This window comes from Tupaia chinensis, unplaced genomic scaffold, assembly GCF_000334495.1.
Source record: "Tupaia chinensis unplaced genomic scaffold, TupChi_1.0 Scaffold000161_1, whole genome shotgun sequence".
NCBI lineage: Eukaryota > Metazoa > Chordata > Mammalia > Scandentia > Tupaiidae > Tupaia > Tupaia belangeri.
In genome coordinates, this window is record NW_006159632.1 from 4,882,044 (window position 1) to 4,894,219 (window position 12,176).

At 54.0% G+C, this 12,176-nt stretch overlaps 1 protein-coding gene across 4 annotated transcripts in view; it reads right to left on the minus strand.

The window, feature by feature from the left end:
• Positions 1-2,240: 2,240 nt before the first annotated feature.
• The window catches only part of COG2 (component of oligomeric golgi complex 2), a 36,027-nt gene continuing 26,091 nt past the window's right edge, over positions 2,241-12,176 (minus strand). For all 4 annotated transcript variants that reach the window (XM_027770852.1, XM_006145987.3, XM_014586824.2 and 1 more), the window contains 6 exons: positions 10,633-10,830; positions 9,962-10,034; positions 8,709-8,851; positions 5,323-5,462; positions 3,717-3,894; positions 2,241-2,635 (listed from right to left, as the gene is read on the minus strand). In XM_027770852.1, coding sequence (XP_027626653.1) covers positions 2,534-2,635; positions 3,717-3,894; positions 5,323-5,462; positions 8,709-8,851; positions 9,962-10,034; positions 10,633-10,830 — 834 coding nt within the window. In that variant the 3' untranslated portion in view covers positions 2,241-2,533. The remainder of the gene's footprint in view (positions 2,636-3,716; positions 3,895-5,322; positions 5,463-8,708; positions 8,852-9,961; positions 10,035-10,632; positions 10,831-12,176) is intronic.

The window sequence follows — 12,176 nt, forward strand, 5'->3', positions numbered from 1 at the left end:
GCACAGCCATCCGCCCGGGGGGGGGGGTTTCTCTCTCTCTCACACACACATACACCCGTCTCTCTCTAGTGAGCGCACAAGCCCTACAGCAAAATGAGAAAAAAAGGTGACAGGGCGGGCCAGAGAAGATGGAGGCAGAGCTCTGGGCGAGCTGGGAGGCCAAGGAGCCCGGAGCCCCGACAGCCGGGGGAGACCAGGACCCATGGGACCCTCAGGCACAGCCTTGCCAAAAGCCGGCACGCGGGTCTCAGCAGCCGAGGGAAGGCAGGCAGGAGGTTCCCGGGAGGCCTGGGAGTACCACAGGGAGATGGCGGAGCACCAGCCCACGGGGCCGAGTGCCCGCACGGCCTCCCCAGCTGCAACCCGGCCCTGGCAGGAAGCAAACCTCTCTTGGGTTCGAGATCTTTTCTCCAGTCTACCTCACAAAGCTGGAAACAGTTCGCTGTAAAAACCTATCACCCCATCTTTACCCACTAGCTGGCTCTCCAAAGTGAAGCTGATAAAACACGTGTTAAAGAAAGGGCGAGTGCTCTGGGATGCCGCAGATGAGGGCTCTGGCACCTTCAGCTTTCTGCCTGAAGAGTGTTTCTAAGTCCAGAAGCAGCTATGCAGGGACGAGCACAGAGGCGCTGCCACCCCCAGCATGCTGCCTTCTCTGTTCTGGCACTGACACAGGGAGGGCCACCCACCAGGTTAGGGCCCAGACCTGCCCACCTGGGCTTCCGTACTTCCTCATTGTCTCAGTGACCTAATGTGCCTGTTTCCTCATGCAAAATTGAATAAAATCAGAAGAGTTGCAGGGATTAATAACCTTCCCCACCCCACCAGGACAGTGGTCTGGGGCAGGCCTCAGGTCTGCTGTTGATACAGGTTGGGTGGATGGGGCTTGGAACTGATGACACCCCATGATACCTTCCCTGGCGAGGTCTGAGGATGGCAGTGCCCCGAGAGGAGTCCTTGTGGTCTGGTCCACTGGCATCTCTGCCTGAGGCTGCTGCAGGGCCAGATGCTCCCACAGCACTCGTGTTACGGCAGGGCCTGGGCTCTCCTGCAGCATGGCTGTAGGTGGCTTGGATCCGTCCAGCGCCCAGGTCACACTGGATCTTTTCCTCCAGCTTCCCCAGACCTGACCCAGCTGCAGGGAAGGCCAGCTTCTCCTTCAGGTCACGCGTCACTAACCCTGGGACTGTGGCCCAGCTTGCCCTGGCTCTTCCACCCACGCCGGCCCCCGCTGGCCAGTCTGGCTTGGCTGAGCAAGGGTGAGCCTCTAGAACAAACCGCTCTGCTGTCCTGTCAGGTTGTCTCTGACCAACCAGAGGATGCTGACCTCCAGGAAGGGGCTTTCTCCATCGGGACAGGGCTGTCAATGTGAAGCCCAGAAGAGATCCCCTTCGTGAGGGCCAAGAGCTGGCATCCTGGTGCTCCCTGCAGCGGGGCTCTTGGGCTGTCCTTGCTAAGCCCAGGGCAGACCCCTGTGCAGGGAACAAGAGCCGCCGTCAGCCGGGTGCTCGCTTCAGTGAGACTCTGGCTACACTCACTGGGGCTTCCTCTTCCGGCCACCTCACCTCCAGAGCCTGCTCAGCACACACTGAGAACCACTCCTGCCAGCTCTGGCATCGACTCCCCTCCTCCCCACCACCTAAGTCTGCTCTCCCGACAGGGAGCCCTGGAAGAACCCGGGAGAAGGGAACCGACACAGCTGCTCCCGAGCGGCCGTCACCTGGAAGGGCTGGCACCCAGCTAAGCGCGAGCCCCACATGGTGCTGCTCACGCCGTCTCCCCACCTACACCTCAGCACCCCGCCGGCTCATGGGACGAGCGTCTGCTGATCCCAGCAGGAGCAGCGCTCTCCCTCCACGGCACAGCAGAGTTCTGTGCAGACGGGACCCCCAGCAGGCACTAAGGGAGGCAGGCGGCTGCGAGGGGCGTCCCCTATCACCTAGCCTGCGAGCAAGGGGTGCCTCACCTCTGCACGGTCACAAATACCATGCACACTCGTGGCAGACACTTCTTTTATTTAGGAAATCAACCTCTCCTACTGGTCTGGCTCCTGACAGGGCTGGGTGGTGCGGTGGTCAGAAGCGTTGTTCTCGGACTCTGTGTGAGGAAGGCCAGCGGCGTCCACGCCTCCCAGGAGGGCTGTAAGGGCCCGCTCTCCTCCTTCCAGGGAAGGGTGTTTCTAGAAGCTGGTCATCCCACTGCCGGCATCCTTCCAACCACAGACCAGGGAGCAGCTTTTATACTCATACAGACAGTCACTTTAATAGAATTTTAGAAATCGGCTCTTCCACACTAAGATTTACAATAAAAATAAAATAATTTGTTCTGTAAACTATAGTAGAAAGTGTCAAATGTCTTAAAAACTATTTTCCATACAATGGAAAAGGCTTTTGTGTCCTTTTGGGCAAAGACGACCCAAAGACGCTGAGAGGCGCGCAGGGAGCAGTGTCATGGGCGGGACGCTGGGAGCACCTCTCCGTGGCTGCGGCGCGCAGAGCACGGCCTCCCCTTCCCACGGGCTCTGCCAAGATGCTCAGGGCTGCTCTGCCGTTGCCTGGTCCTTGGCAGCGAGGACAAGCTCTGCCAGCGCCGGGAAGCTCCTGACGTCGCCTGTGTGCAGGCCCATCCTCTGTATCTGCAGAGGCCACCAGAGCAGTTACACTGCAAGGTCTCCACTGCTGGGAGAAAGCCTTTAGTGAAAGAAAACAGCAAAGCGCGCAGCCACCGAGCCAGGAAAAGACGGGCCCCAAAGGCTTGTAGGCTATTCTTCCCTTTAGGGCAAAGGGTTTACTTACTGGGAACCCTTCTGTTTGGGGGTCATGCACCTCGCAGTCTAAGAAGCCACTATGTTAATTTCTCTTGGTCCATCAAGTTAGGCTCTTACCAGAATAAGAGCCTCTGCTGTGGACTTAGAAGAAAGTCTGCACTAGAACAAATCTAATTAAAAAGGGAGCTATTCTTTAAGTGGAGAACTTCCACAAAGGGCTGGCCTGAACCAGTGCTTCCTTGGCGCCCCCCTACCCCCGCTTCCTTAGAGCCTGATGCCCTGAGAGGACTTGGGTGTGGCAACTGCGGAGGGTTCTTCTGGCAGCCGGGACGCAGCACAGTCTGTCCCCACCGTGCTTAGCGCCAGCGAGATGCACCACGCATACAGAGAGGGGCAGACAGACGCCATCTGAGAGCGTGCCATGGCCATTAAAGGGATGGGGACTGGGACCGTGGGTGGCCTTTCCTCCCCTCTCCCCCACAGCCCTCCTTCCTTTCTTTTCTCTCATCTGACCATCAGGCTTCTGTAACAAACTTTGCCTGCAAATTAAATTTCCTTGTGAAACAGGAACACAGCAACTAGCTGTGCCAGGGTAGAGCTCTGAATTCACCCCAAAGCAGAAAGAAGTTCACTTTCAGGGGTGACCCTGATGTGTGAAAGAAATCCCAAAGTGAGCCAGAAGTTGAGCCCTGACAGAACCCCCCACCTCGCGACTCCCGGGCACAGGTCCTTGCGGGCTGCTCCGTGAGGCCGGCCAAGCGCTTCTCCCCAGCTACGGTCCCCGGCACTCTGAGGACGTCCCCTCAGTGAACCCGAACAGGTGCCCCATGTTGCCCCCTCGCTGCGTCAGTGAGGAGGCCCATGTTCCCCGTGCTGAGCCCAAGCCCCGTGTCCTGCGGAACCCTGCAAGGCCCTGGGCCCGCGTTCCTGGCGGGAGCCGTCCAGTTACCTCCTCTCCCAGGTGCCCCACGTCCAGGGCCAGCTGCAGCCGGATCTTGTCGTCGTCACTCATGCCACCACTGGGGCCCACGGGGTTGGGGTTGGCTTTCCTGGCTTGCTTCAACCTTTTCAGGCTCTCTTCCATCTTCTTCACGGAGCTCAGCACATCCGACACAGTCTCGTAGTACCTAGGGCACGGCCACGTGGAAGGGGCATGGAGTGTGTGACACGGGGTAGGAGCAACTGGCTGCCCGGGCCAGAGAGATGAGCACACACAAACTGCCGGGTGCACATGCACAGCAGAGGGGGGGGAGGCAGAAGGAAGGAAGCGAGAAAGCCCCACGGAGGACGGCCAGACTACTGCCCGCTCTCCTCCCGCTCTGCCCCGATGGGGTTCGGGCACAAAACACCCAGCTCGTTTCCTAAAGCGCTGACTCTGACACCTGAACTGCGCAGTCGGCAATGTGGGGTCCAGGAGCCGCAACCGCCAGGCCAGGGGTGGCCTGAAAAAAGTGACTTCTAAGAGAAAAGTTCATGTCCAATATGGTAAATACTTAATGCTTCTCCAGTATGGCATTCCCTCAGGACTTCATAAATAAGTGCTAGATTTTGTTTGAAATTTTCATTCTACACACCCAAAGAGAACCAGAAGCCAGTCTATCTGCTACACTGAGGGCAGGGCGGACCTCCACAGCCCCTTCCCCAGATAAGGCAACAAGCTCATTTCCACTCTGTGTCAGAACAAGTCCTGAAAAGTAAAAAATTTCACAATTTCAAAATAAAACTCACTGCCTTCAAAATGGTCTCATCTCGATATAACTTTCAAATGGTAAATTAGCTATATATTGAAACACCTACAAACATCTGGAATACACTACAAATTCTAAGAAAACAACATCGACCGTTATGTTCTAAATTAATCCACAAATGGCTGCTTCACTAAGTAATCGAGGCAACGGATATGACTGCAGAATTATTAGAGGGAGTCAGCAACAAACTCGAATAGCGGACTTTTTTTTTTTGGAGGTTTTTGCTACAGGGCGCACATCCCCCAGGGGGGATGGCCACGCCGCAATTCCTTCTCCTCCATTCTCCTCTCAGGCTCTTGGGCACGCAAATACAAGCACCTGGCATGAGTTTAAGTCACCAGGTCCAGGACTTGAACCGCGGTTGACTACAGGGAGTCCAGCAACATAGCCATTATGCCAACTGCTGGTCCCTCGAATACCATACTTTCTGAAATGTAACTCAGTGCTGGCATCTGGGGAGAAGTAGGATTAATTAAAGAGGAAGATCCTTGAGGGTTTTAGAAACCGACTCTGTCAGCTGTAATTAGACTTCAAAATATATGTTTTCTTTTCCTTGATTACGAAGCTTGCCACCTGGACTGACGGCCTAAGGACAGAAAGGACCTGAGGGGCTTCCTGCACTCGGGGTTGGCACCTGTGGGCTACAGGCCAGGTGGGAGGAGGCCCAGGGCTGGGTGCTGGGGTAGGGAGGGAGAGGCTGCGTGAGTGCACCACATTCTCAAGCCCTGACCTGCATGCAGCTCGTGAAGGCCCCAGGACCCTCTGCCTCACTCCCCTGAGCACGCCCCGCCTTGGCGGCGCACGTACTTATGGGTGCTCTCCGAGAGCGCTCCTTGCAGCCACTGCTGGAGGACTTCCTGCTTGAGCTTGTCCTTGTGTTCACGCTGTAGCTGGTGCAGGGGCTTTAGGGCGCTGTCCACGTAGGAGGACGCTGAGGTTGGGACCTCCTGAAGAGAGGTGGGTAGGGTCAAGGATACACAGGCAAAAGCAAGAGCGAGCGTTACCCAAGCCTCACATCCCAAAGGACACGGCACGCGCCAGCTCCGAGGCATACGGCCGCCACACCTCTTTTCTTTCATTTTTCTTTTCTTTTCTTTTCAAGAGAGATTTTGGCTATAGGGCGTGTGCACGTGCCAGAGAGACAGACAGCGAGAGATTGCCCCCAGAGGGGATGGGCATGCCATAATCCTTTCTCCTCCAGTATTCTGAGATTTTGGGCATGTACACACACGTGCCCAGCACTGAGTTTTAAGCCACTGGGCCCAGGACTTGAACCGTGGTCGATTACGTGGGAGTCCAGCAACGTAACCACCACACCTCTTCACGGGTAACACAGACATCCATGGACAGGTGCTGGAGCACAGGAGGGAGTTGAGAAGCATGAGCAGGGGGACGTCTGCTGCCAGCTGGTCCAGGGCCCACTCCAGCCCCACCACCAGGGCTTTGCTCCCAAAGAGCCCATGTCCACGCTTCCCTTGAGGACAGCGCAGCATGCTGGTTCTGACTGTGTGTGCATGTGTCTGTGTGTGTGTGCACGTGTGCTGGGGGCCCCTGACAGTGCTCCCATGGGCGATGTCCATGCTGCTGCCCGGCAGAGCTACAGCCCTATGTGTGAAGTGAGGGTCTGGAGTGAGCAACTTCCCTCTGTGTTTCTCCACCTACCAACAAAGGCACCAGCACCCACGTCCCTGCAGACCCGTGTCGGACCCGAGAGGTAGACTCTCGGTGCGTGTACTGATGTTGCTGCAACAGCCACCGAACTGCAGGGGAAGCCAGGCGATCGCTAAGAGGAGCCGATGTGCTGCCAGTACCTGTCTGTCTCTGCCTCTCCCCTACTTGTGCAGAGAAGCCTCACGCCAGACCAGGAGGAACACTAGAAGGCCAGGTTCTTTGTCGGAAAAGGTAATCTGACCACATGCCCCGTTTTTCACAGTGAAAAGGAGAAAGAGCCACAGGAGAGACTGGCACCAGTCTCAGTTCGGCAAGTTACTCAGGGCATCCCACGCACGGCGTTATGGGGTGGGAAAAGCGATGCTAAGAGCAGCCGGGGTCCCTCCACCCGGCACAGAAGCAAACCGTCTTCGACAGACTCCAGAGCGCAGAGCACAGCACCTTGGTACATCTGCCCAGCTCCTGAGAACAATTTCTGGTAGTAAAACAAGTAAAAAAAAAAAAAATTTTTTTTTGGAGAGGGTTTTGCTACAGGGTGCGCTCGCCAGAAAGAGAGACAGAGAGATAGAAAGCGAGAAATTACCCCCCGGGGGGATGGCCACGCTGCAATCCCTTCTCCTCCATTCTCCTCTCGGGATCTTGGGCACGTGCACACACCCACCTGGCGTGAGTTTAAGGCACCAGGTCCGGGACTTGAACTGCGGTCGACTACATGGGAGTCCAGCAACATAGCCATTACACCAACTGCTGGTCCCAAACAATTAAAAATGTTAAAGTAAGCCTAACATCTAGCTCTACAACTGGGAAAGAGAAAGGAGAAGCAGCGTGAGACCAGACACAGATGGTGCGAGAGGGCAGACGCTTGCACCCGGACTGGGGACACCTAACCAGGGCTTTGCTCCCAAAGAGCCCATGTCCACGCTTCCCTTGAGGACAGCGCAGCATGCTGGTTCTGACTGTGTGTGCGTGTGTCTGTGTGTGTGTGCACGTGTGCTGGGGGCCCCTGACAGTGCTCCCATGGGCGATGTCCATGCTGCTGCCCGGCAGAGCTGCAGCCCTATGTGTGAAGTGAGGGTCTGGAGTGAGCAACTTCCCTCTGTGTTTCTCCACCTACCAACAAAGGCACCAGCACCCACGTCCCTGCAGACCCGTGTCGGACCCGAGAGGTAGACTCTCGGTGCGTGTACTGATGTTGCTGCAACAGCCACCGAACTGCAGGGGAAGCCGGGCGATCGCTAAGAGGAGCCGATGTGCTGCCAGTACCTGTCTGTCTCTGCCTCTCCCCTACTTGTGCAGAGAAGCCTCACGCCAGACCAGGAGGAACACTAGAAGGCCAGGTTCTTTGTCGGAAAAGGTAATCTGACCACATGCCCCGTTTTTCACAGTGAAAAGGAGAAAGAGCCACAGGAGAGACTGGCACCAGTCTCAGTTCGGCAAGTTACTCAGGGCATCCCACGCACGGCGTTATGGGGTGGGAAAAGCGATGCTAAGAGCAGCCGGGGTCCCTCCACCCGGCACAGAAGCAAACCGTCTTCGACAGACTCCAGAGCGCAGAGCACAGCACCTTGGTACATCTGCCCAGCTCCTGAGAACAATTTCTGGTAGTAAAACAAGTAAAAAAAAAAAAAATTTTTTTTTGGAGAGGGTTTTGCTACAGGGTGCGCTCGCCAGAAAGAGAGACAGAGAGATAGAAAGCGAGAAATTACCCCCTGGGGGGATGGCCACGCTGCAATCCCTTCTCCTCCATTCTCCTCTCGGGATCTTGGGCACGTGCACACACCCACCTGGCGTGAGTTTAAGGCACCAGGTCCGGGACTTGAACTGCGGTCGACTACATGGGAGTCCAGCAACATAGCCATTACACCAACTGCTGGTCCCAAACAATTAAAAATGTTAAAGTAAGCCTAACATCTAGCTCTACAACTGGGAAAGAGAAAGGAGAAGCAGCGTGAGACCAGACACAGATGGTGTAAGAGGGCGGCCGCTGGCACCTGGACGGGGGTGCCCGAAGCCACGGGCTCTAGAGTGCAGACAGGAAAGCCCGACTGGACGCTGTGTGCCAGTGCCTGGTCTCATAGACGCCTTCCATCGGTGTTTAGATGCAGCTCCTCAAACGTATTCAGTAAAAAGACAAGAGAAGCAGGTACTTCCAAGGACAATATGAAGGGAACGAGATACACTTTTTGAAATGTAAGTGATGAACTTGAAAAATACAGGACTTAAAATGCCATTAAATTGCTCTCTTCTGAAAAAAGTATCTTTCCTTAAGACCAAAAGAACCCAGGGGAGCCCACACTGCACAGGACGGACACCCCAGCAGTGCTGCCCTGGGGCCCGCCACCCACCTGCAAAACTGCTTTCTCCTCACAACATGGCAGGCTGAAGAGCCGGGCTGGCTGTCTCAGGCACCCTGAGGACTTATTCCTTCCACTCCCTCTCATTCCCCATCCGTCCTCTCCGACATTACTAATACACAGTCCCCACCCCACCCCCCGAAACTCTCGCCAGCGAGTGGGGCTGACCTTGTTGGTTCTGCGATACAGTCTGGGCACCTCGAGGGCTCCCTTCAGGTAACTGAAGCAGGACTCGCTCAGCTCCTGGATGATCTTGCTACTCACAGCCGGCATGCAGGCCGACAAGGAGCGCTGGGAGTCCTCCAGGGCAGCTGTTGGGACACAAGGGCTGGAGTTAGCCCTCGCTCAGGCCCTGGTGAGTTTGGTACACTGCCGTGCAGTTGGGGCGCGTGCTGTGGGCAATCAGGCCAGAAAACCACGACTAAACAAACACGCTTGTCCAGAGAAGGTACCATCAGAGAACAGAAAAAAGAACTGAGAATTTACATTTAGAGGGAAAAAGCTCATTTTTTTTTGGGGGGGGGGGGGCCAGCAGGTGGTCGGAGGTTAAGGCAGCTGGATCCCTCATGGCTGACTTAACAGTTTGAGTTCCAGACCCCATGGCTTAAAAGACACACTAGGCACATATGCATGTGTGCCCCAAACTCCAACAGGAGAATGGAGTAGGAGAAGAGATTGCAGTGTAGCTATCTTCTATGGGGTTGATTTTTTACTCTCTCTCTCTCTTTCCAGTGAGCACAGGCAGCCTTTAACAAAACAAAAATAATTTAAAGGAGCAATTTAGTCATGAAAATAGAGAGGCTACATTGCTTCTAATTCTTTTGAGGAGATAATTAATAGCTATTTGCCCAAAATGGTTTAGTCCTTTTTCTGCTACCTAGAAATGGCATAACTTACAGTTCCCTCATCTTCTTCACAGTGAGAGTTTAAGTTGCTGGAGAACAATTAACCTTCCTTGTGTGTATTGTGGGAGAGGAATTCTTCAGATCTTTGGAACAAAAGCCCTTACAAATTTTGGATGAGATTCTTATTTTACTATTTCCTGTGTTCTCACTGTTATAGATACCTAATGAATTTTATCACCTCTCCCCCTTTTTTTAAGAGAGATTTTTGCAATAGGGTGCGTGTGCTTGCCAGAGAGACAGAGAGAGAGAAAATGAGAAATCCCTCACCCCAAGGAGGATGGCCTTTCTCCTCCATTCTCCTCTCGGGATCTTGGGCATGCACACACACGCGCCCGGTGTGAATTTAAACCACCAGGTCTGGGACTCGAACTGTGGTCAACTACATGGGAGTCCAGCGACACAGCCATTATGCTAACTGCTGGTCCCTTAAGTTCGTTTAAATATATTCTACAATCTCTGAAATTTTATCTTAAATCACTTCTCAAAGATTTGCTGAGTCTAAAGATTCGTTCTTACCTGAGATAGAAGAAAAATTCCTAAAGTCAATCATTTCAAGTTTTGCTCTGATTGTTTCCAAGAGTTCTGGGAGCTGAAATAAATAATACACGTTATGCATTCAGTTATTTTTTGCAAACTCTATCTGTAGCAACAAACTTCAGAATGTTGTTAATGAACGGAGAAACTCCAATCAGACTTTACTCTCATACTCGTGCCTGACCTCACAGAAATTCTGCTTGTTCTCTTTTTTCCGTAAGTTTCATTGAAGGAAAGCGGCCTTCCTAATGCTTGCTGCAAAGACCTCAACGAAGGAGCCCACACAGTTTAAGGGCCATGATGGGCAGAGAAACCAGAGGAAGAAGTTCCATATTTCAGCACTTTTAAAGGACAGCTGAAGATCACGCCTCAGCAGAAAAACAGTGCAGCCTGGCTCTGCCTGAGCCTGTCCCACCACCGCTGCAAAGGAAGCAGCGCTGCGTGGGAACCGGAAACTGGGTAGAAGCGAGCACGCCCTAGAAACCCTTCATGTGACGGTCAGGGAGGGACCCCTGGATGGAGCGAGATGCTCCCTTTCAGGGTACCCCCGGACATGCCTCTCTGAAGCCCCTGAGGCCAAATGGCACCAGTCTTCCTACCACTTCCTGTGGCCACTGACCAGAGCAGCCAGAAGCCCCCGGACACGGGCCTACCTGCTCCTGCATCCTGTCCAGGTCTGCGAACACGTGTACGAGTCGAGTGCTGGAAATGGAAGCCACGGGCTTTGCTTCCGAGAGCCCGCGGCCAGGGTCTTCGGCGTTTCCTTGGGTAAGGGAAGGGTCTCTGTTGCCAGTCACCTGAGGCTTTTTGCTCTCCCTGGCACTTTCATTGGAAACGGGCCTGAGTAAAAGCTGGAAAAGGATTCAGGGATTAAACACTTTCATGAGAGCAGACCCATGAGCATTTATACAAAGAGACTTCTAGAAGTTGGTGGAAAACAGAGCTGAAGTACAAGTTCATTTTGGTGGGAAAACTTCTGAAGTCAATGCTAGTTTTCACACAATGAACATTTTTGAAGACTCCTTGCAGGGTTCACAGACTCCCCCATGAAATGCCACTGCCTCTAGTGTTCAGTAAACACTCACCGTGTGTCTACCGACAGGTGTAAACACAGGGAGAAAACGGGTCACACGATAACCCCATGTGTGTTTACCCTGCATGCCACGTCTCACTTCTGGTACCAGAAAACATGGGGAAAATAAGAAGTCCCAAAGTAACAGTAAAATTCATTTCTGAAATGCCAGTTTTTGGAAAAATTAATGCTCGAAGCCAAGTCACAACTCATGGTGAGCGAGGAGAGCCACGGGGGTGGGGGTGGGGACCGCAGGCAGCTGAGGAACCCTTCTGCTGGGGCCCCGCCGCCTGTGGGAGCTGCAGTCCACACACCTTCACGAGTCCCTCCTACGAGCTTTCCCCACTTGACAGATGAAGAACGTGAGACTCAGAGAGCTGAACTCCCAAGTGCAGTTAGGAAGTGACCCTGCCTCACTCCGAAGTCCAGCTCCTTTCCTGGACACACTGCAGGGGGATGACAGCATCTCCCTCCCCGAGGGCCGTCCCCCCACATCTGGGTGTCACGTTCCCAGCTCGCCCTCTTCTCACAGCCCACAGCCTAGGATGCTGGTGGCACAGGGTCTCACGGACCCTGTGAGTGGGGAAGCAGCTCTGCAGCCCGAGGTCCCGGGAAGGCCCTAATGGCCTCCGGCTCCCTGTATTACACCACTGCGTTGTCAGAGTCATGGGGACAGTAATGCATCTGACTCTAAAGATGGAGAAAGTAGAATATTCTAAGAAGTAAAGAATAACTAATTTTACTAACTTTTGTTCTTGATCATGTGATTTTGTTTAAACTTCCAAATACAACTCATTAAAATACATACATTTCCAATCATTTTCATTAAAATGAACATCTTGGTTTTAATTTGGGGGCACCTCAAGGATTCTGGCTTAGAGGAGGGAAAACGAACTTGTCACAGGAGAACTTTCCTAGGCTGAGCATGTGGTAACAGAGATGCTTGGAAGAGTGAAACCAAGACGAGAAAGAGTTGACCCACTGTGACCCAAGTCAGCCTCAAGACACACGCGTCCCCCCATGTCGTGCAGTGCTCGGCCTCACGCAGCCAGTGTCAGCAGTGGCCACCGCCCACCCCGCCGACGAACACGGAGAAGCGGGCCAGGACCCGCAGCGGGGACCCCC